This window comes from Camellia sinensis, chromosome 7 (assembly GCF_055761805.1).
Source record: "Camellia sinensis isolate YWXY chromosome 7, ASM5576180v1, whole genome shotgun sequence".
NCBI classification, from domain to species: Eukaryota; Viridiplantae; Streptophyta; class Magnoliopsida; order Ericales; family Theaceae; genus Camellia; species Camellia sinensis.
Window position 1 is genome coordinate 15,368,804 of NC_138967.1, and position 24,095 is coordinate 15,392,898.

The 24,095-nt window shown below is 39.2% G+C and overlaps 3 protein-coding genes across 3 annotated transcripts; 2 read left to right on the forward strand and 1 right to left on the reverse strand.

The window, feature by feature from the left end:
- Positions 1-8,892: 8,892 nt before the first annotated feature.
- Positions 8,893-10,007, reverse strand: LOC145795622 (uncharacterized). The gene is made up of 2 exons (XM_082880459.1): positions 9,542-10,007; positions 8,893-9,278 (listed from the first exon to the last, which is right to left on the reverse strand). The coding sequence occupies exons 1-2, from the start codon at positions 10,005-10,007 to the stop codon at positions 8,893-8,895; spliced, it is 852 nt and encodes a 283-aa protein (XP_082736585.1).
- Positions 10,008-19,536: 9,529 nt separating this feature from the next.
- LOC114291637 (uncharacterized) lies at positions 19,537-22,218 on the forward strand. Its single transcript, XM_082880460.1, has one exon. It carries the CDS (start codon positions 19,537-19,539, stop codon positions 22,216-22,218), a length of 2,682 nt encoding a protein of 893 aa, XP_082736586.1.
- A 199-nt stretch (positions 22,219-22,417) lies between these two features.
- Positions 22,418-22,813, forward strand: LOC145795623 (uncharacterized). The gene has a single exon (XM_082880461.1). It carries the CDS (start codon positions 22,418-22,420, stop codon positions 22,811-22,813), a length of 396 nt encoding a protein of 131 aa, XP_082736587.1.
- The last annotated feature ends 1,282 nt before the right edge of the window (positions 22,814-24,095 follow it).

Sequence of the window (24,095 nt, forward strand, 5' to 3'; positions counted from 1 at the left end):
TTTGTCCTTTTCTTACTTGTTATTACTAGTTTCTAGTTATTAATATGATAGAAAATAATTTACACATTTTTTTTATATTAAAAATATAATGCTACCCTTATTATATTAAAAATAATTATATATGTTTATTAATTTTTTGTCAATATAATATTATTGTAATAGATTTCATCACTTGGGTGTATACTCAATGTCCTAATGGGTTTCAAATTTAATTTAATATTGTTATTTGTTCAGCGAATAAGAATATTTTGAAAAGTGAGAAAAAAAATATTTAAATACTTACATCTTGTTTAGCAATGGTCCTTTTTACCTTAAAAGTTAAAAATTTATTAAAAAAATTAATAACTTATACCAAAAAATCAAAGATTCTTTTTTTTTTTTACTTTTGCACATCATTTCGTAAAAAATCAAAAAATATTTCAAACATACTAATTTTTTTTATATCATATTTTAGTCAAAAAATTAAAAAATTACTAAAAAAATCTATTCCCAAACGAGACCTTAATATATATTTAAATTTAAGGTAATGCCGGTCACACCTAAAATATATTTACTCCACACTAACGGAAGTTCAAGCTAAAAGATCAGATAAATTTTTTCAGTGATGAAGATAATAAGATTTGGGGATATTATTGTTGTGCCTAAAATAGGTTGCTGTGATCCTCATGGGGTCAATACCGAGTCTATTTTAATGATTTGAACTATTTATATTATAAAGTTCGTTAAGTAGATCATTTATTAAAAAAAATTAAATCAATCAGACATTTGTAACCATAAAAAAATATAACATTTCTTTTTTAAAAAATAAACAGCAAACATGATTTTGATAATAGACTATTTATTTTTAGACCCTAATCGTGTAGTTATGAATGTGGAATTAACTTAATTTTTATCAAATACTTAACTCAATAAATTTTACAATGTAAATAATTTAAATCATCAAAATAACCTTGGTGTCAACTCCATGAGTGGTCACAACGCATCAGTATTCTCATGTCCAGGTAAGTGCGTGTGTGCGTGCGTGCGTGAGAGAGACAGAGAGAGAGAGAGAGAGCGTGAATGTGACAGATTATCTCACCAACCATCAAAATTTAAGAGTTTAAAAAAAGGAAAATGTTTGAGGGCCATAATTTTTGTGGCCACAATGGCTCAAAACTGTCAAAACGACGTCGTTTTGAGTGCAAAACATGCCAAAACGACGTCGTTTTGACAGTTTTGAGCTATTGTAGCCACAAAAATTGTGGCCCTCTAGCATTGTTGTTAAAAAAATTGAAAATCCAAAATAATAATAATAATAATAATAATTATTATTATTATTATTATTATTATAATAATAATTATTATTATTATTATTATTAAATTTATTTTTCAAGTTTAATGATCAATCAACTAATCACTTTCATGCCTTATTGCTCTCTCTGTCATATATATTTTCTTATTAATAATTAATTATTATTTATACATCATTAAGGTCAAGTTTGGCAAGTTGAAAAAAAGTCAAAAAATTATCACTATTCATCAAAAGTCAAAAAATACGGCTACGCAACTCTTAATTCTAATTTTTCTCTACACACTAATTTATACAATTTTTTAATATACATTTTTTCATAAAAAGTCAAAAAGTTAACCCAAATAACTATATTTTTTCCTCAACTTTTTAGTTCAAAAAGTCAAAAAAGTATACTTATTTAGGACATTCCAAATAACCCCTCAATCTAAAATGTGAATTTAAAAAATGAAATTATATATCATTTTTTAACGCTTCTGATAGAAGAAATATATGATCATGATATGGTTTTATTATTAAAATGGATTATATCCCAAATGTTTTGAATTAATGTGGATGTCTGATCATCATTGGCTGGAAAGTTTTTGTAATAAATCAAACTAATGGAATAAATAATTGTTTATGGTCTCAAGTAAGGACCCATATGTTATTTGAATGCCTATTTGGATTAAATTAACATATAATTAATTTCCCTATTTATTTCACATGTCAGTGTTGCACAAACTAGTATTAAACAATAATGAAAAACCGCTATATATGTAATGGATTTCATACAATAATATGTGATCCAATCAAACCTTTATCGAAATTTAATTAACGTGATTTTTTACAGGGATGAAGTATTCAATAAGTCCTACATACTGAATGGTTCAAATTATCGATACAAGCTCCATGGTGGGTACACAGAAACCCAACAACACCCTCAAATTGAAAACTCAACTGAAGAGGAGTTTGGTCCAGTACATATATATATTTTTTTTTACTTGCAAAAATAAAACTTTATTGAATGAGAACTAAGGAAAAAATCCTTATATCTTACATCAATAAAGATAAATAAAAATAATGTTAATAGCATTATAGTGAACTTTACTCATCCCATCGAGATTGGCACAAGAAAATCATCCAATCATGTACTAGTACAAATCAAAAGCTAGTTAATGAGAAACCAACCAACAACAACACAGGGCAACACAGCAGCAACCACAACAAAACAAAGTGATAGACAACAACAACCACTATTACCTAAAACAAAGAGATAGACAGCATCAACCACAACTTAAAGCCCCTTGATAGATTTCAAGTTATAAAGCAAATCATTGATGAAAAAACCACCCCCTTAGCATGGAACTTTACCAGAAAAGTAATGTGAGAATCCAAATATGCAAATAAAATAAATAATTAGATAATAGTTTTACAAATCTCAAATATTTTATTGTGAATCTTTAAGTGTGAATTAAATATTATTGGAAGGTCTTTTAATTAATTTTAAACTTAAAATAAATTTATGGTGAAAGTATTTAATTTAGAGGTAAGATTTATTATTTTAAAAAAATAGAGGGCAAGTTAGTAAGTATATTTTGTTTTAATAATAGTTATATTTTATTTAAATTAATGGTGAGAGGGAAAAAAATAATATAAAACAAAGGATAATTATTTAGAGTTTTGTTTTTATACATATATATATATATAACAAACCTAGGGTTCCTAATCAACACTATAGCAACAGCAGCAATAGAAACGTGAGAGAGGAAGAGAGAGCAAGAGATAGAAAAGAGAGAGGGAGAGAAAGCACCCTTGTGTCTCAACAACTCTCTAAGGTATTAATCAATCTATTCTTGTTCTATTATAATATGTTGTTTGCATAGTTATGGTGCTTGTGGGTGTTATGAGTTGGTGGAAGAAAAAGGAATGGATTAGCTGATTGGGATAGTATTCTAAAAATTTTAATTGAATTCATAATGTTACTCCTAAGAATATTAATTTGCCAACAAACTTTAGAAATCAAGAAACCATATCAAACGAATGAATTTTGAACTGAAATTTTTACAGTAGATTAATTACATATTGTATTGCATATCTAAACTTTTTCATAATTTTGCGGAGTCAAAATCCATATAAACTGATGCATTTAAATCTGTCTAGAAAACTGGTTTTAAACAGTAAGTTTGGGAGTGTTGTTTTTTTTGGTATAAATCTGAAAATTATCAAATCAGCGTCATTAGAACTGGTTACGAGTCTAGTTTCGTACGTTTTTGGCCTTGCGTTGATTGCTCATGTATACTAAGAGAACCATTAATTTCTTTAAAGTACTGCAGAAAACAACCTATTCAGATATAATTAATTGTAGATAATTATTTCGATAAGCAAATCAAGTGAAACGGTTTGGGTTTGAAACTTAGGATATATTAGTTGATATCTTAAGGGTTTTAGAATTTTTCCGAACAACGTGGAATGGGTTTTTAATTTTCAAAGTTAGTGAATAGATTGAGAAAACTAGTTTAAAATTTTGTTTTATCTTAAAGTTACTTTTAATTAAGTTTCGATTTGAACCCATGTCTTGGGTGATTTTAGACCTTGAAGAACATGAACTTAGGTAATATTTAAGAGTAACGGTGAGTTGGGATGAGCCGTGTTAGTGCGCTTTAGTTTGGGGTTACTTAGTTCTTATTCTTTAGTATTTTTAAAGTAGTAGTGACGTGTAGTTTTCATACTTGGTTCAGGGCACTAGTTGGACTTTTATACTTAATTCGAGGATTATATTATTTCGTTTTCAGGTGAGTAGTTTCATGCTACATATTTTTATAAATGTTTCCCTACCCTGAACTGTTGGAAAATTAAATTCTTGTTTCATGACTAAACTATTTTGATAAATTATTATATTATCAATGTAATCAAATTATTTCTGAAACATGTGTGAACTTGGCATACTGTAAACTATTTGTTTTGGTCTCATGTTTATAATGATGAACTACCATGTTTTTCGAAACTGATGCGTATTGATTATTAGGACCATATGTGTATTTAGTCCAGGGAAATTATTCCACTGTATGTGGTGACTCTGGCCACTAGGAAACATATCCGGGTTGGGCCGTGATGACTCTAGTGCTCAACGATTGTAAGGAAAAGACCTAGGTTAAGCTAGGTGAGCTTCAATCGGATCGTCTTTGAGAAAAGGCCCAAGTTGCCACCCTAAGGATGACTCTTAGTTCGATATTGGATCCAACGGGGTTTATGGCCTTGAGAACTGTGTGGCATATTACTTATTATTTTCTTGGTACCCAGAAAATTATTGGTGTTCATGTTGTAATCTGCTTTAAGTGAAAAATATCATTTATCATGTTCTTGAGAGACATGAGTATTTTAACTGTTGAACTGTGGAACCTTCTTTTTGAAACAGGTTGTCTTTACCAAATTGTATGTCAATCTAGTTTCTGTGATATATCTTATTTTGGAATTGATCCCTGTTTTCAAAACTGTATATACTATCCATGTTGCTACTCACTGAGCTATCAGCTGACTTAGTTGTCTATCACTTCCAGGTGTTAAAAGGTCTTAGAGTGGACTTATGGCATAACGAGGAATCGATTGCAAGGACTTCTAGGACATTCATTTATTTTAGAGTGTTATGTCAAGTTTGTGCATATTTATTATTTTTTATTTTTATTGGGATTCATTTAGGATTATTTTGATATATGGGCTGTTTATATTGTATAAGTTTGGATGGTTTTGATTACGGTTGATTTTGCCGTTTATAATTGTGGCATGTCACTGGATTGAGTTTTGGTTATTTATTATTGGACTATTGTTTAGTTGTTCAATGTGATTATGGACTCGTGTTTAAGCTTATGTGTGCCTTGGGCTAAGGCCCTGTGAGCCACGGCCGGTCGTACTCGAGTTTGGGGTGTGACAAGCAATGTGCAACTTAATGGACTCACAGACACCACACTAGTTAACCACTGAACCAGCAAATTTGATTTCATTCCTAGCCTTCCACACATACCACACGACCACAAATGGTAATGCATCCCACATACACTTAAGCATTTTCTTAAACTTAAAACCACTCCACCAATCCAGAAGTTGAGTTATATTCTTAGGCACAACCCATACCAAACTCCAATACTTTACCACTTCAGACCATATACACCAAGAAAACTGATAATGAAGAAGGACATGACTTACATCTTCAGCAAAGGAATGACAAAAGTAGCACAGAGAGGAACCACTGGGGTCCAGAACACCAATACTCTACAGAAACACAGACGTTTTAAGTCTACCTCTCCAGCCAACCAACATGTGAACTGCTTTTTTGGAAGAAAGATACCCTTCCATAGCAACCTAGGCACTACTAATCCTGAGCTGTCATTGGAGGAAAGCCACTCATAAGCTGATTTCACTGAATAGACCGTTGAGGTACCAGAAGTCCATACCAATTTATCCTCCACACTAGTTCTTAACTCTGGGACAAAATTAAGCACATGAACAAGAGCAAATAAATCTATAGATTCCCAAGAATAGAAGTTTCTTCTAAAGTTTAACACCCACCTAGAAGATGAAGACCTTCTACTAAAAATATCAAAAATAGAGGCTTCTTTATCCTGAGAAAGCATAAACAGTCTAGGGAAAGCTAACTTCAAATAGCTGCATCAATCTATGAATCATTCCAAAAAGAGCACCTATAGCCATCTCTAAAAGCAATACTAATATAGGAATGCAATGTCACGACCCCAAACCGCCCCTAGTAGTTTGGTGCCGTGATGGCCAGTAATCCGTAATTACCGAAGGCCAACTTTCAAAGTTTAACACAATCAGAGTATAATAAACGAGGCTCTCAAATGCGGAAGAAATAAATCAACATACAAGTGGTCCATAAGAGTAGTGCATAGATCCAATGTAATGGCATACATCTTTACAACTTTACAAACTTGAATGCCACAAAGCAAAATACGTATTACATCTTGATCAAAAGGCTTCTCGAGCCGACATATACAAAAAAATGAATACGGTGAATACAAGCCAAGAAGCATAATTTTCAAGAATTGCCGACATAAAAAAAAATGACATTGCCGACGTGAATACAAAATAAAGCCGACATAATCATGGATCCAAAACAAGCTTTCAAAACACATTCTAGGCGTCGCCGACGTCCTGCTCATCACCTACATATATAGAGAGAGGGTGAGCTTGAATACTCAGTGAATGGTACTAGAAATAAAGGTTTTGCATGAACATAGCCGAAGTCTTTCAAAACGAAACATGTCAAAAACCGTACGAATATTAGCCGAGATACTTACAGAACAAAACACATCAAATCTTTATCAACCAAGGGATGAACCGTATTCATCTATCAACAAGTCTCAAGGGATGCCTACTGACATCGGCAAAAACACATCAAGCTTATCAAAACAAGTAAGTCCACGCGGTAAACCGTCAGTGGCAAAACAAGGACTGTACGATCCGTAATCGATTAGTCAAAGGTACTGCGAAAGTTTATAGTCCTCCAGCACAAGGGACTTGTGTTACTTAAGCCCGTAGCTCCTTTTAACACGATGATCTGGTGTTACTTAGGCCCGTAGCCCGATTTAACATTATGGAACTTGTGTTACTTAGGCCCGTAGCCCGATTTAACATCATAAAACTTGTGTTACTTAGGCCCGTAGCCCGATTTAACATCATAGTCTTTCCAAGAAAGGACCATATCCTTTTATACTTAGTGCTGCGAAAGTTTATAGTCCTCCAGCACAAGGGACTTTTCAAGGATGACATCAAAACAAAGCTTATACTTGGTATATCAAAACAGGGCTATTCATTCATGCTTAACAAATACTTTCGTCAAAACAAAGCAAAGCAAGACTTATCAAAAACAGTATAACATAGCTTTATTAAAAGCACCACTCACCTAGTTCTTCAGGTGTAGGCTCAAAGCAAAGATCAAGGTCCTACAATCACATGGCAATCACATTCTCAAAACAAGCTTAATATATACATGCGAATGATCTCGGCATTTTCACCAAATCCAAGTCAATAACAAGGCAAAACATGCTGGGAGTTTGGACACTGCTCCCGTCTCATGAAAACACACTGGGTACCAACTAGGTCTTTGCCGAGGTCCCACACCACCTTGCCGAGGTGTGGTCCCGAGGGCCTCAACAAACAAAGTCGGGAAAACCTGAGTTTCCCTTTGAAGAATATGAAGAACATGATCATGAGGAAAAACGAATGCAAGGTCATAACTTGTTACAAAAATCTGAGATTTCAAGTCAAGAGTTCAAAGCATGGACCTGGGTACCCATACAAGAAGGTCATGCAAGAACAAACACAAAAACATGGTTCTTGTGCCAAACTTTCGGATCAAAACGAGACTTCCTTCAAGAACACAAGAAAACCATTTTCTCTTTTCAAAACCAACTTCAAATCGATGCATGACATGCAAAACAATACCGATCATGCAATGCAGTTAGATGATCAACAACAACAACCAAAGTAGATCAAGATTCTAACCTCAAAGCTCCAATCCAACGGTTCAAACCTCGAAGATCAAGTTTGGAAGATCTACTCTCACTCAAGAACTTCTCCTCCTTCTCTCTAGAGCTTCTCTCTCTAAAGGTGAAGATTTGAGACAAAAATGATTTGTTTCTAGGTCTGCCGGCTGTCTTAATAATCAGCTCGGACACATGGCGCTATCGGGTTGGCTCAACTCAAAAGGTGATTGATTGATAAGACAAGTCTATGACAAAGCGTACGCAGCAAGCTGGGGTAAGACACATCGGCAAGTAATGACATCGGCTGAAGTTAAAGCTTCGGCAACAGGATAACAAAGACATCGGCTAGGAAGGATGACACTTGACTAAGCTGTGCCACACCTCGGTCTAGGCCATACCTGTCCAAGGACAAAGATCACTAAGTACGAAACATCTCGGCAACAAGCCCGAGGTGAAGATGGGTGTCGACCAAGGTTCCAAAACTGTTCTAGGTACAAAGGTTCAGAGGTGAACTATGATCAAGATGACCTCGGCTACACGCCAAGCAAAGAACAAAATCATGCAAGCAATACTTGAACAAAACAAGGCAAGGCAAAACTTGAAATCAACATAACAAGACAAGATCATGCATGAATGTATGCAAGTATGACAAGAGTAAGGTGAGGGTTGCTACATGCAGGAAATCAAAGAAAGTAGGCCTCAAGACAACTACTGACAGTATGTCAGTCCAAACTCTAGAGCCACTAATTTGAAGATCAGTTGGAGGCAACCAAGACTTTGGAGCCTACTTATATTTAATGCAAATAATGTCTTTCCAAAGAACATTCTCCACACACCCAAATCACCTCCACCACCACTTAGCCAGAAAACACAGATTCACATCTCTAATCCTTCTAATACAAGACCACAAACTCTCAAATCTTTAGTAACTTCAGACCACTTAACCAGATGCACATTTTTCTTAAGGTCAGATCCCTCCTATAAAAAGGAAGCTTGAATTCGATCAAGTTCTTTAGTAACTCATCCAGGAATCTTAAACAAAGATAAATAATAAACAGGAACGTTGCTCAAAACATATTTAATTAAAGATAATCTGCCACCAAAAGATAAATGCCTTCTCTTCTAACTGGCAAGCTTAACTTTAAACTTCCTAACAACAGGGGGCCATGATGATTTAAGTCTAGGACTAGCACCAAGAGGTGAGCCCAAAAAAGAAATTGGAAGCACACCTTTGGAATAATTGAGTATATCAACATACTGATCTAGAATGTCCTTTTCCACACCAACTCTAATAACCAAACTTTTGTTGTAATTAATCTTAAGTCTAGAAACAACTTCAAAGCATCGAAGCAGCCTCTTGATACAAAGAATTTCCTCCTGATTGGCCTCACAGAACAAGATAGTATCATCTGCAAATTGAAGGTGTGATACATTTACCAAATCATTCCCAATAACAACCCCCTTGAAAAAACCCAACTCTCTAGCCCTCAAAATCAAGATATTAAGACCTTCCACAACCAAATTAAAAAAAAAAAAAAAAAGGAAGAGAGAGGATCCCCTTGCCTTAAACCCCTTTTAGCGATAAACTTATCTATAGGGCTACCATGAACTAAAGCAGAGATTCTAGCATTAGTAACATAACTTTTAATCCAATTCCTCCATTTGAGACCGAATTCAAAACTTTCCATCAAATTAAATAAGAAATTCCAATTTACACAGTCATACGCTTTCTAAAAATCGATTTTAATAATCACCCATTTCTTTTTTTTACTCCTCCACCAGTCCAACACCTCATTTGCTACAAGCACCCCATCAAGAATAAATCTCTCCCCCTCCCAAAAAAAAACTGACTGGGAAGGGCTAATAATGGATGGAATAATTAACTTCAACCTGCTAGATAGCACTTTGGCAAGAATCTTGTACATGGAACCAATAAGACTAATTGGTTTGTAGTCATTGAGGCTACTGGGATTATTATTCTTGAAGATAAGAGCAATAAATGAAGAAATAAGACCAGAGGCCAGCTTTCCATTAGCAAAAAACTCTTTGAAGAATAGCATGATATCCCCTTTCAGAAATTTCCAACACTTCCTAATAGCCAAAAGATTAAAGCCATTTGGCCTAGAGGCCTTATTCCCATCACAGACCTGTAGAGCACTCCATACCTCAGACTCTGTGAACTCCTTTTTAAGATCAAAAGCTTGGGAACCAACTAAGGTCTGGAATACACCTCCCATTTTGGGCCTTGCCTTCCATGGTTCCAAAAAAGCACTCTTGAAATGATTCCAGACCTCTTTTTTTTTCTGTTGTTGGATCATTAACCACCACTCCATTTGCTACCACTGAGTTAATGAGGTTAATGTTCTACCTACATTTAACCATCAAGTGGAAATACCTTGTATTTTTATCACCTCTAAGAGTCTAGTCTCGTCAGGATTTCTGGAGCCAAAACCACCCTACCCTCTTACTTAACTTCCAAATTGACTCCCTCAACTCTGTTTTTCTGGATTTCTCAACTGCCAACAACTCTCTAGACTCAGCTAGCAAGTCCAACTGATGGAACTCCTCCTCAGTAAGTTTCAATTGGGATGTAAGGTTACCACATACAGATACATTCCACTCCTTAAGATGCTTATTTAAAAAACCCAACTTTTTGGACAATCTATAACCAACCCACCCATCAAAACCTGTGGCAAGCCAAACCTTACCTTTTCATCCATAGGCAAAAAACCAGAATGGAGAACCCAATAGTTCAAGAACCTAAAAGGTTTAGGACCCTAGTCGTTACTATCTTCCTTCAGAATAATAGGACAATGATCAGACACAGACCTAGGCAGCTCCCAACATTTAAAATTGAAAACAGGGAGCCAATCAGAGTCTAGAACAATCCTATCAATGCGACTCCATTTACTATTTTCACTGGAATTACTCTAAGCGAACTTTCTCCCTGACATAGGCAGCTCCACCCCTTCAAATTTATCAACGAACTCATTAAAATCCTGCATACCCACACTTCTCCTGGCGCAACCAATCCTTTCACTCATACACCTAATCTCATTAATATCGCCCCTAATACACCAGGGATTAGGAAACAATGGTTTGATCCTGACAAACAAATCCCATAAATCCTTTCTCTTGACAACATCATTAGGAGCATAGAGATTAACTAACACACCTTCAAACTCAGATTTAATCTTGCCAGCTAACACAATAAAGTTCTTGATACAACAACTATCCTGAAGCATGAAGACTTCAGGATTCCAAGCACACAAAAGACCACCAGCGGAGCCATTCGCACCAACTTCCAAAAATTCAAATCTATCAAAAGGCTAAATGGATCTCACCATATCAGAACTAATAACTACTCTCTTAGTTTCTTGAAAAAACACCATATCCACATTTCATCTTTAAGTACCTTCCTAATTTTCCTCATTTAAACCTCCCTCCCCAAACCTCGAATATTCCAGGACAGAAGATGCATAATACAATAATAAAAACTCCAACACTCCCAAAACATGCAAAAACTTACCTGACTTGCTGGTTCCTCCTCTGCTCAATTCTTTCCATATCTTGCCTTTCCAAATCAGCAATTTCTACTAAGCACAACATCCTCATGATCATCAAAATCAATACCCAAAGCTTTACCCAACTGCACAATTGCTTAAGCTTCATTAAGAATAATTCTTCCACTGCTAGACCCCAACTTTGAAGATGAGGCCAACGAAAACGTTGCAATCGCAGCTTTAAGAGAGGCCCCTTTCTTAGTAGTGGTTAGCTGATTACGGCTCCTTTATAGCAATTTCGATTTTAACCCGTCACTTATTGTATTCCGGACTCGGGTTGGTATGGTTTTGAATAGTTATTCATATCTCTTTCCTTTGTCTTCCCCTTTGTTTTGGTTATTGGGTTGTAGTTGTGTGTTTGGGACAGGTTGGTTGCTTGTTTTTCCAAACTTCTATTGCTCAGATTTTGGCTCTTTCGCTGGAGCGGGCATTCTTGCGCTCGAGTGGGATTTGTCAATTCTCAACAACTCTTTTGTAATTCTGAAGTACTGGAAAAGTGCTTTGGATGCTCGAGCGTCCAGTTCCACGCTCGAGCGGGGACCTTCGTCTGCAAAACTTTTGGAAATGTGTATTTTATGCTCGAGCGCCAACTTTCACGCTTGAGCGGAACTTTGTGTCTAATGCTCAAGCGGGGCTTTCCACGCTCGAGCGAACTGCGCATATAACAGTCCGAGAAGATAATATTTTGAGTCACCTTTTCACATCTCTCTATCTGTAAAAATTTCCAAAAAGCTTATTGTTGAGCCTCTCTCTTTAGAATTAACCTTCTCTCTTAGATTTCATCTAGATCCATTGATCTTTTCACCCTAGTGACTTTGAGAAAAAGATAGCGCTCGTCAAGATCTACTTTTTGATCCGAATAGAAGTGAGTTTCAGCGTTCTGGGAATTTCTCTCTTGTTTGACTCATCTTCTTCCTTTGAGGTAGGGATCTTTTCTACACCTTCATATGTTATTTAGCTTAGTTATTTGTATCTTGTGTGATAACAATGTGAGTTGAGGATGTTGTAAGCAAACCTAGGGTTTGGGTATATAAGGAAAGAGGGATTGTTGTTAAACATGAAATACATGAATGTGGGTTGTGAAAATGAAATGATATTGGGTCATAATGGTTGGAAATGATATTTGGGTTGATAATTAGAAAATGAGAAGTTTTTCCCTAAAATGACTCATGATTATTTTATAGAGACAATTGAAATTACCATTGAAAATGTGAAATTGAGAGAGTATTGATATGAATGGTGGGATAAGTCATGTATTAACTCATTCTTTGGAAATTTGAATAAATTATCTGTCATGAGATTGAACATCTATTTAGAAATAACTGTATTAGGCTATCGGTGGAGGATAACTATGATTGTTGTAGAAATTGCATGAGGATTAGGTGAATTGAAACTAATCTCTTGTTGTTTGACATTGGATATGACTATGCTTATATACATTGTACATGTATGATTATGTGGGAGTGGAAAGGAGATGTGCTTCATTGTTTGATGTTGTGTTTAAATACATTGCATATGTATGAATAATTGTTTGGGAGGAGAAAAAGGTTGGACTCCATTATAATTAAGTTGGCCGAAGTGTCCTGGGTGAAAGTCCAGAAATTATACATGGGTGCCTAGCCCGCAGACAAAATATCTGTAAAATGGCAATTGTAGTGCTTGTATAGCCTACCTGTACATGGGTCCCATTTGACGGCAGCCCGCAGACGAAATTTCTGTGAAAGAAAAGTTTGAAGTGTTCATGCATTATTGATGTGATGGTAGAACTAATGAGTTGAAGTCTCATTTGGATTGTTAAAGAGATAATGAAACTGGTTCATGTAACGAAATGAATGGAAATTGGTACCTTATAATTATATAAACTGTGAATGTCTCTATCACTGACGTTATGTATGCATAGTATACTTATACTTTTGCTAAGTTTCATATATTGTGCTAGATGATTTCTACCGGGTTGTGGCTCACCTTATTTGGGAATAACATTTTCAGGTGTTGGTGACTTACCTCCACCAAGGAAATAGCTTAGAGGGATATTTTGAGGGCAAGAGCTTCTTTAATTTGTATTGTATATTTTTGTAAAGCCTAGGGCTAAATGTGTATGAGCTAGTCTTCTTTTGTGTGACCAAGTCAAGGCTTGGAAAGATGTAAGCCAATAGGGCCTTTAATTATGTTAAACTCTTTTGTATTATTAATTTCACGTAATGAAAAGACTATTTACTCTGATTCATGCTGTTTTTAATTTATGTTTGGATTGTATTTATTGTATTATTTTGGAGGCGTTACATCCTTTGCCCAGGAGGTCTCAAGACGCCTTTAATCACTTTCAGTGGAATCGGATTCTTACAGCCCTTCTTGACATCCTTGAGCTTTAATTTGGTCTACGGATTAGCCTTGTTCTCAACACCAACGATGCTTCCAGAGATGCCCTCATCCACCGACTCAGCTGGAGCACCCTCTATGACCCCTACCTCTAAATTCTCCCCAATATTAGAAGGCTTAACCCCATATTCTGGCCCACCTCCTCTATATCAATAATAATGCACCTTTTACCAAGATGAGGCCCAACAAAAGAGGGTTCACACAGCATAACTTCTAAATTCAACCCAGGTTGAGGCCTAAGTGATCTACTAATACTCCTTATGAAGCCCACCTGAGACCTAACAAAACCCAAATCATTAGCAGGCCTAACAGTATTCAAAATCCTTCGCCCCTCACATTCACAAGCCTACTGTTGAAAAGCATGCTCTAAGCTTGTTTCATTCACAGTCGACACCGAATCCCAATGCCCATGCATGCCAGATACATCAGCTGTAACTACCTTCTGGGAGGAATAAATCTACACCACCTCATCATTACCTACTATCTCTTCATGACTCTTCTCTTTCCTACTCCTGCCGCCAGCAACTAAAGATTCCGACGGATGACCGACAAGCGAACTGAGACCCCACTTCTGTCCTATTTCCTCCATGAAATCCAGACTTGTCAGCCCCTCTTTCACCGAAACAACAAACTGCCTGTTATTACATTCCACAGACACCATAGAGTTAATAGTCTCCATAACTCTGGTATGCACTAGTATTCTCCCACAAACCAGTGATTTTGAATCCAAGGAATCATATCTGATGATATCTCCCCACAAATTGCCAATCCTTTGAAAAGTGCTAGGATTCTACACATGAAACGAAATACCAAAATAGTGCAACCAAATGAGATGAGAGGGTTCTAATACAAAGTCCTCCCCCCAAAATCTAATCTCCTCGTACAATTCTTGGATAATCATAGCAACCGAACTGAATTCTTTATCAAGTTCAACCTTGGACCCAAATGAGAGTAGCACAATGTTACCACCTCCAAAACGAACAAAGATATTATGATTATAATTTTTCACCAATGCTTCTAAACTACCCACCAAAGTCAAAGACTTCAAATGGACAATTATAGTACTATCTAACCATTCATAACCTTCATTTGAAGCCAAAACCTTCAAGCAACTAATGGCTTCACCACCTCCTTGTCTCATAACATCTGCAAAGGATTTGTCTCCCCTAAAGGTAGTGATCTTGCTATTAACCTCTGGGGTCTTAATGTGGCCAACCAATGACACTGCATTACTGGTGAAAACAGCTCTCCGACCATTGCTTTTATCATAGTCTGCAAACTTGACCTTCAATTCTTTGTTATCGCACCACACCCTGTTTGTCTTCTGGATTGCTATCCTCGTTGCAACTTCACAATCATACCTAACAAAACCAAACTCTGTCCCCATTTTGCTATTCTTGTAGGATATGAACACATGGCGAACAACTCCGAACTTTGAATACATCCTGAATAACTTTTTCGGATCCATCTCATTGGGCAAGTTATTCACAAAGATTGTAATGAGGTTACTAACAAAAGCCCTGCAATTTTGACCCTGAGCCTTCTCCTATAGAACACCGGCTGCCACCTTCCACCATGGCTCCTACCCTCTCTCATCCTTTTTCCCAGCCTTAAATTACTTGAATTATCAGTACATATATACTTAAAATCATTGTTATAAAGCCTCCATGCATGTTTTTCACATGGTTGATGAATTCTCTCATTTTTCTTTTCAAATTTATTTTGATTGTGTTTAGATTAAGAATTTAAAGAGGGATTAATAAAATGAAAAAATAAAAAGTAAGCGATAGCAAAAATTTATTCACTTTGCTTTGATTTATTTTTATGTGTGTTTCAAAATTATTTTTTCACCACACAATAAGTTAGTTGGCAATTTTCATGTTGATATGATTAACATGCATGATGATATAATATATTTTGAAATTAAAGTTGTATTAAATCAAGGATTTGAGGGGATTTGTGAAGAGAAAAAAACTCAACAAAAAAATAAAAATAAAAAAGAAAATAGAATAAAAAAGAATACTAAGAATCAATTGTGGATATATCACACCTAGGGCTATGGAAAATATGACCTAATCCGCACCATTCAATCCGTATTGATCTGCTTGATAACTGCAGGTTAGTTTGATCCACGGTTTGAAATTTATAATCTGTTTTTAAAACTATTTTGCTCCGCTAAAAAATCATTGATCCGATAACCTAACTACCTAATTTTATTATCTTAATATTCAAAAAAAATAAATAATTTATTTTTAAAATCATATTTATTGTCATTTCTTTTGGAAATAAATATGATAAAAGTATACTGGTATGATTATTGAATCAATTTGACTTTCTATATATATTATCTACACCTAAGAATCTAAAAATTGAGGGCCCATTGGTTTGAACAAGTGTGGACGGGGAAAGAAACTAGACTCTTGTAGTTTTGTGTTTTTGTCAAGTCTTTAAGCACACAATGCCACATTGGATTCAATAATGTTAGGTGTACCAATTTTTTACATAATATTTTTACACACATATATGAGGTCTATGTAAACTTGAGGTTGAGTACTGTTATATGATTGTTCTTGTTTCCGGATACCAACTTAGTTGTGATTTGGATTTTAAGATATGATGACTTTTTCTCCCCTCCTATTGATGTAATGTTTCTCAAATGTTGTATTGTTTTCTATTTATGAATAAAGGTCTCTTTTTGATTGATCAAAATATATATATATATATATAAAGGGGCTAGATGTGAAACGGGTCAGGTCCAAGCCTTGGGCCGGCCCAATCCGACAAAGCCCAAATCCAAGTGGGTCAGATGAGTATATGGACAGATCAGTTGAGCCCAATTTCATGATCAACAGCCCGCCCAAGTCCTCCAGCACTTAGGCCCAACCCATAGCGGAAAGGCCAGCCCAGCCGTAGTGCTGGTTTGGGCCGAGCTGCGGGACGGAATTTGTGGGCCGAACAGATAATGGCCCAGCCCATCTCCGTAAATGAGCCTGGAAAAGGCCGAGCCGAGGCACACCAGTACCGAGCTGGAGAAACCTCGCAAGGAAACGTGGGATCTGTGAGTGCAAACATGTGCAGGTTGCCACCTCAGCTGGTCCCCCACACCTAAAATCATGGAAGTTGTTGAGGCAAAGGAATGTGGTTTGTTATCAGCATGCTTACAATGGAATATACAATCAATGGCAACTATCAAGTGGTCCCCCAGCTGGAGCAATGCTGAAAGGACACCTGACAGCACCTATACACCATGAACTCATCTTGAGAAGCAAGTAAGGGAACACTATATATATATAACATGAATTTCACATGGAGGAGGACGATTCCAATCTAAACGACACTTACATACAAATTTAACTCTACACCCCTTCACCGATCGCTAATTCCCACGCCGGAGAGGTTATCCGGCCAACCCTGGCCGGGCAGCTCTAACGGTGCATCCTGTGGCAGGAGTCCCAGTCCCTGGATAGTCCAGCAGAGTGCGGAGCCCCGATCCTCTTTCATCTAGTGTGGAATCCGGTACGCACAATTGGTGCGGTGAACGTGGATCATTTTCACCTCTGAGCTCTGCATTCAGTTCCGGCAATGGGGATTGAGGACATTTCGCCTTCAGCACACACTCCCCAGACGGAGAAGACGAAGGACAAAGGTTTGGCACTCCCGACAGTTCTGGAGGAGCAAACTGGAAACAATAATCGAACCCTCAAATTCGTCGAGCATCGACTGCCCTTCGCCGGAGGTTCTTCTCATCATTTCCTTTTGGAAAAGGATTATAGAGATCGAATTATAGATTCCATGGGAATGGAGATACAGGAATTGAAAGCTCAACTTAAGAAGGTGTTGGGTGATCCGACGGAAAAGATGACGGAAGTAGAGCCCTCTCGTTTGCAACGAAGGAGCTCATCTAGAGAATTACCAGTGAAGAAATTCCCCAGGAATGACTCCGGGCAACGAAGCCAACCAATCCCAACACAGAGCGAAGCAGCGAGTAGCCACACCCGTGGGTCATGCCGGAGGAGGGCCAAGAGGCAGAAGACGGGTAGTCAACAAACTGAATACCCTCCTCAGGACCTTTGCACTTGGCTGATTGGCAATAGGCAGAACGAGCAACATCGAGATCATCTGGACCGTACTATTCACCAGAGAGAACATCGAGCGCTGGACAGACTCGTCTCTTCGCCATTCTCTCCGGAGATTGAAACCATGAGACCTCCAAAGAAGTTTACTCCACCAAAGTTCACTTCCTACGATGGGAAATCGGACCCTCTGACGCATATCAGCCATTTCAGACAGATGATGTCCCTCTGGAGCCGAGATAAGGCACTGATGTGCAAAGTCTTCCATCCAGCCTGGGAGAAACCGGACTCCGATGGTTCGATCTACTCCCTGCTGGATCAATTCATGGCTGGAAGCAGCTCTCCGAAGAGTTCCTGGCCAGGTTCATCTCCAATACTAAGATCCCGAAAGAACCAGATACACTGTTTGGCCTCAGGAAGGAGCAAGAGGAAACGCTGCGCAGTTATGCTAGGAGATACTGGGAAGAGTATAACGATCTGGAAGAAAATGTGTGCAGCGAGCAGATGGCTGTCATATCCTTCAAGCATGGTCTGCGTCCGGAAAGTAAGTTAAGACAATCACTTACCAAGCGCCCGGCCACAGCTTTGAAAGACTTGCGCGCCAGGATCGAGCAGTATGCTCGTCTCGAGGACGATCAGATCCCCATTGAGGTAGTATCAGCAGAACAAGTAGCCCGACAGAAGAAGAAAACGGATCGAGGAGAACACCGAGGGATTGCAGTGAATGAGGTGGATAAGTCCAAATCCCATGAAGCCGTTGTGACCGTGTTCAAGGAGCCAATCTATCGAATCCTGGAGAAGATCAAGAGAGAACCCTTCTTTGTTTGGCCGTCGAAAATGTTAGGAGATCCAGCTCGGCGCAATCAGAAGCTCAAGTGCACCTACCACCAAGACAGGGGACACATGACTCAGAATTGCAGGGCACTAAAGCAACATTTGGAGGACCTGGTGGCTGCTGGGCACCTAAGGGAATATATTGATCAGGGTAAGGAGGTGGCCGAGCTGGGGAACCCACTTCCAGAAGCAAACAATGAGCATCTGCCCCGGCTGATAATAAATGTGATCCATGGACAGCAGCTCAGGAATCTGAGGAGGCACTGAAGGAAGAGATCGCTAAGGCTGCCCAAATTCAGCGAATCATGTCAGTGGAGCTGGCATCGAAAAAGGTACGTACCGTACCAAAATCCCCCCTGTGCATTGTTTCATTTACTAGCAAAGATTTAGAAGGCATACAGCACCCACATACTGATGCATTGATCATAACTGTTGGGATTGGGAAACGATTTGATGTGAAACGAGTCCTAGTAGATCAAGGCAGTGCAGCAGACATACTGTACTATGATTTGTTCAAAAAGCTCGGCCTCTCCGAGCAGCAGCTCACCCCAGCGGCAGCCCCGTTGGTCGGTTTCAATTCACAGCCAGAATGGCCGCTCGGCCGAATAGTATTGCCAGTCGTAGCAGGGACAAAAACCCTCCAGATAAAGTTCTTGGTTATTAATACATCATCCCCTTATAACGCCATACTTGGCCGCTTGTGGATTCATCGAATGGAAGCAGTCCCTTCAACCTATCACCAGCTCATTCGTTTCCCAACGGAACATGGAGTAGAGCAGATTTCGGGGGACCAAGTTACGTCCAAACATTGCTTCATGGCAGCATTAAAGGCAAAGCAACTTTGCAACCGGGTATAGACAGTAGAAGTGGCCGGACAGCCAGTCTTGGAAGATGTGGGAGGAACTCCGGAGGAAAAGATGGTGGAGGATTTGGAAAAAGTCTTGATAAAAGAAGACGACCCGGAAAAGTACTTCCTTATCGGTACCTCGCTAGGCGCTGATGAGAAACTTCAGCTGCTGGAACTCCTGAGGGAAAATATGGAGGTATTCGCATGGTCAGCATATGATACTCCAGGGTTAGACCCAGAATTTGCTTGCCACAAGCTCAACATCAATCCTTCAGCTCGGCCCATCGTACAAAAAAGTCGGCGATCCTCAGTTGAGCACACCAAAACAGTGATTGCCGAAGTCGAAAAACTCCTAGCCTCGGGAGCAATCAGAGAAGTACAGTACCCGCAATGGCTATCCAATACAGTTGTAGTCAAGAAGAAGAACGAAAAATGGAGAGTTTGTGTCGATTTCACTTGCTTGAACAAAGCCTGCCCTAAAGATAGTTTTCCACTGCCTCGCATTGATCAACTAGTAGACTCAACAGCAGGGCATGAGCGCATGAGTTTTCTGGACGCCTATAGCGGTTATCATCAAATACCATTGTTCGGTCCGGATCAAGAAAAGACAGCGTTCATCACTCCAAGAGGGACTTACTGCTACAGAGTAATGCCGTTCGGCCTCAAGAACGCCGGAGCGACCTATCAGCGAATGATCACTTGGATGTTCAAAGACCAACTGGGGAAAACCATGGAAGCCTATATAGACGATATGGTAGTAAAAAGCAAGTTCGCTACAAACCACCTCAAAGACTTGAGAGAAGTTTTTAGCATCCTAAAAAACCACCAGCTTCGCCTCAATGCCTCGAAATGCGCCTTCGGGGTAGGAACAGGGAAGTTCTTGGGATACATGGTCACTCATAGAGGAATTGAAGCGAATCCGGATCAAATCAGGGCGATACAGGACCTCGAAGTGCCAACAAAGTCTAAGGAACTGCAGAAACTAGCCGGAATGGCAGCCACACTGAATCGGTTTATCAGCAAATCCTCAGATCGGATGAAGCCCTTCTTCCAACTATTGAAGAAAAAGGCAGCATTTGAATGGAGTAGCGAATGCACCGAAGCACTGCAGAACCTCAAAAGATACCTCAGTACACCTCCTCTACTATCCACTCCAGAACAGGGAGAGGAGCTATACCTCTATCTAGCAGTCTCAGATCACACCGTGAGCGCAGTATTAATTCGAGAAGTTGACAAGGAACAGAGACCAGTGTATTATGTTAGCAAGACTTTACTAGATGCCGAGACACGGTATCTACCACTGGAAAAGTTAGCTTACGCGCTGCTTATCGCCTCAAGAAAGTTGCAACATTACTTCCAGGGGCATACCATTAATGTCCTCATTGAATTCCCCCTCAGATCTGTATTCAGCCGAGCTGATTTTTCTGGCCGAACAGCAAAGTGGGCAGTAGAGCTTAGTGAGTTTGACATTCGGTATCAACCCAGGACAGCAATTAAGGCCCAGGTCTTGGCGGATTTTGTCACTGAATTCACTCCCACCCAGAGTACCGAACCGGGGAATCTGAGTTCGGCACAGGTGCCATGCGCCGCCGAACAAGAAAAACCCAGCGCTTCGGAAGCATGGAAACTCTTTATTGGAAACATCTGGCAACTCTACGTCAATGGTTCGTCCAATAACCGAGGCTCGGGGGCAGGAGTAGTTCTTATTTCTCTAGAAAGATTTATTTGGGAACAGGCTCTCAGGCTAGGCTGGAAAGCTTCAAACAACGAGGCCGAGTACGAAGCGTTATTGGCCGGCTTACGGAGCACCGAACACTTCAGTGTAGAACAGCTTCTTGTTTTCAGCGACTCACAACTAGTGGTAAACCAGCTTTCCGGGGTCTATGAAACTCGAGATGAAAGAATGGCTATGTACGCAGGCAAGGCCAGAGACCTACTCAGAAAATTTCAATCTATACGAGTGGAACGAATCAGTCGGGACAAAAATAGCCACGCGGATGCTCTGGCATGCCTAGGCTCATCAGTGGACACAAAGGATGCCAGAAGAGTTTGGGTTGAGTTCATACCAGAACCAAGTATTGCATCTCCGGTCCTCTGTAACAACTTAGAGCCGAGCTGGATGGATCCAATATTGGTCTTTTTGAAATCTGGTAAACTCCCCGAAGACAGAAAGGAAGCCAACAAGATCAGGCATAAATCAGCTCGATTCTGGATCTCACCATCTAGGAAGCTTTACAGACGTTCCTACCTTGGCCCCTACCTTCTATGTGTGTATCCAAATCTCGTCGAGAATGTTCTCTACGAAATTCACGATGGGATTTGTGGATGCCACGTTGGCGAGAGGTCACTAGCGCACAAAGCCCTAACTCACGGGTACTGGTGGCCACGAATGCAGCAAAACGCACAGCAGTACGTACAGAGGTGCGACAAATGTCAGAGGTTTGCTCCACTCATTTATCAGCCAGCCAAAACCCTTACTCCACTCACCAGCCCATGGCCCTTTGCGCAATGGGGCCTGGATATTGTTGGACCATTGGCGCAAGGCACTGGGAACAGGCGATTCTTTATTGCTGCAACCGACTATTTCACTAAGTGGGTTGAAGTCGAGGCACTGGCAAGCATCAAAGAGGCAGACACAAAGCGGTTTGTTTTGAGAAATGCGTTTCGACATTCCGCGGATACTGATCGCGAACAACGGAACACAGTTCGATGGAAAGATCTTCAGAAAATTTTGTGCCGACCTCCGAATTGAGTATAGGAACTCTTCTCCAGGGTACCCACAGAGCAATGGTCAGGCGGAAGCGTCAAACAAAACCATCATCAACGGAGTGAAAAAGCGGCTTGAACATGCCAAGGGCAAATGGGTTGAGGAGCTACCTCATGTATTATGGGCCTACCGAACCACAGCATGACGCCCTACAGGAGAAACACCTTACTCTCTAACCTATGGAATGGAGGCCATCATCCCACTCGAAGTAGGTCTCCTAACCCTTCGGTCTGAATTATTTGAGAACTCCAGTAATGAGGAAGCTATCGCGCAAGCACTGGATTTGGCAGAGGGCCGAAGAGAGGCAGCGCTGATCAGACTTGAAGCCTATCAGCAGCAGCTCATCAGAAGTTTCAACCAAAAAGTTTTCCCAAGGCAATTTATACTAGGAGAATTGGTTTTGAGGAAAGTTATGGATCACAAACGGGTGCCTGGTGAGGGCAAACTTGGGCCGAACTGGGAAGGTCCCTATAAAATCACAGCCGTTGTTGGAAATGGAGCTTACTACCTAGAGGATTTGAATGGCAAAGTAATACCTCGGCCTTGGAACGTAGCAAACCTCAAGAAGTACTATCAATAGAATCATCCCCTAACTTCTCTATCAGGATGTAAAGGCACTTATTTGTTGACCAATACAAATGTTTTCCCACTCCTCTCAGATTTATCCAATTCTTGTAATTAGTTTTGATGTTTATCAAACATAATTAGCTTTGGTGCTTACCAAACGGAATTAGCTTTGGTCTTTCCCAAACGGAATTAGCTTTGGTTCTTACCAAACGGAATTAGCTTTGGTCTTTACCAAACGGAATTAGCTTTGGTCTTTACCAAACGGAATTAGCTTTGATGTTTATCAAACGGAATTAACTTTGGTTTTAACCCAAATGGCTCTGTTTCAGAACGACTGAACGGAATTTAAATTTGGTTAGCACTCAAACATGCTAAGTGGTATAGCTTGGTGGAAAATGTTTGGCAACTGAATTGGAATTTAGCCATGTGGCATTGCTTGGTGGAAACCGCACTAATGTATCTTAAGTAAACATCTCTATTTAGCCAAGTGGAATTGCTTGGTGGAAATCGCACTAATGTATCTTAAGCAAACACCTTTGCATCTACAGAACTTCTTAAGTATCAACACATCAACACTTCAGTATTGATTCAAACAGGCAGAGTTGGAACAAACTCAACTGGGCTACGGCAAGAGCAAACTTCTAGCATTGGCCTTACTCAGCTCCAGGTGGGGGCAAACAATTGTTTTTTCAAGACTACCTGGACCTGAGTAAGACATCTCTCTCTTTGCATTCCTCTCATTCGAATGTACCTATGCTATCAAAGTTGAAACAGACTCAAGCAGTTCCAGACAAGGGACAACTCTTCAGTATTAATCTTACTTAGCTCCAGGTGGGGGCAAACAATCATTTTCTTTCGAAACCAACCTAGACCTAAGTAAGACCCGCTAACGAACTCAAAGCACAGCCATACCACATACCCGAGAGCCGCGCCAATCACTAGTTCGGCCCCGAGGTCCCAACAGTGCTCGTCCGGGGGCAAATAGCGCAGTGCCACACCAAGCATCAGTTCTGCCCCGAGGCCCCAATAGTGATCGGTCGGGGGCATGCAGTATCGAAATCAGACAGAGTATCTATTTAAAAACAATATAGAACCAGACCAAGCATCTATTCGGCCCTGAGGTCCCAACAATGCTCGGTCGGGGGCAAGCAGTACAGGAAATGTTCAAACATAGAAGCTAAACAACATCAAATTGCAAAGTTCAAAGAGAAAATCACATCATCCAAGCAAAGGGCACAGAAGGCCCCACAACCAGCAGCAAAAAAAAAGAAAAGAAAAAAAAATAAAAATAAATA

Bases quoted from the DNA above. Each gene is read 5' to 3' on its own strand.
- LOC145795623 (XM_082880461.1), top strand. From the start codon at position 22,418: ATGGAGGCCATCATCCCACTCGAAGTAGGTCTCCTAACCCTTCGGTCT.
- LOC114291637 (XM_082880460.1), top strand. From the start codon at position 19,537: ATGGTGGAGGATTTGGAAAAAGTCTTGATAAAAGAAGACGACCCGGAA.
- LOC145795622 (XM_082880459.1), bottom strand. From the start codon at position 10,007: ATGGGAGGTGTATTCCAGACCTTAGTTGGTTCCCAAGCTTTTGATCTT. The intron at 9,279-9,541 runs GTAAAAAAAAGA...TGGTTGTGGAAG, and splicing joins GGTGTTGGACTGGTGGAGGA to GTCTTAATATCTTGATTTTG.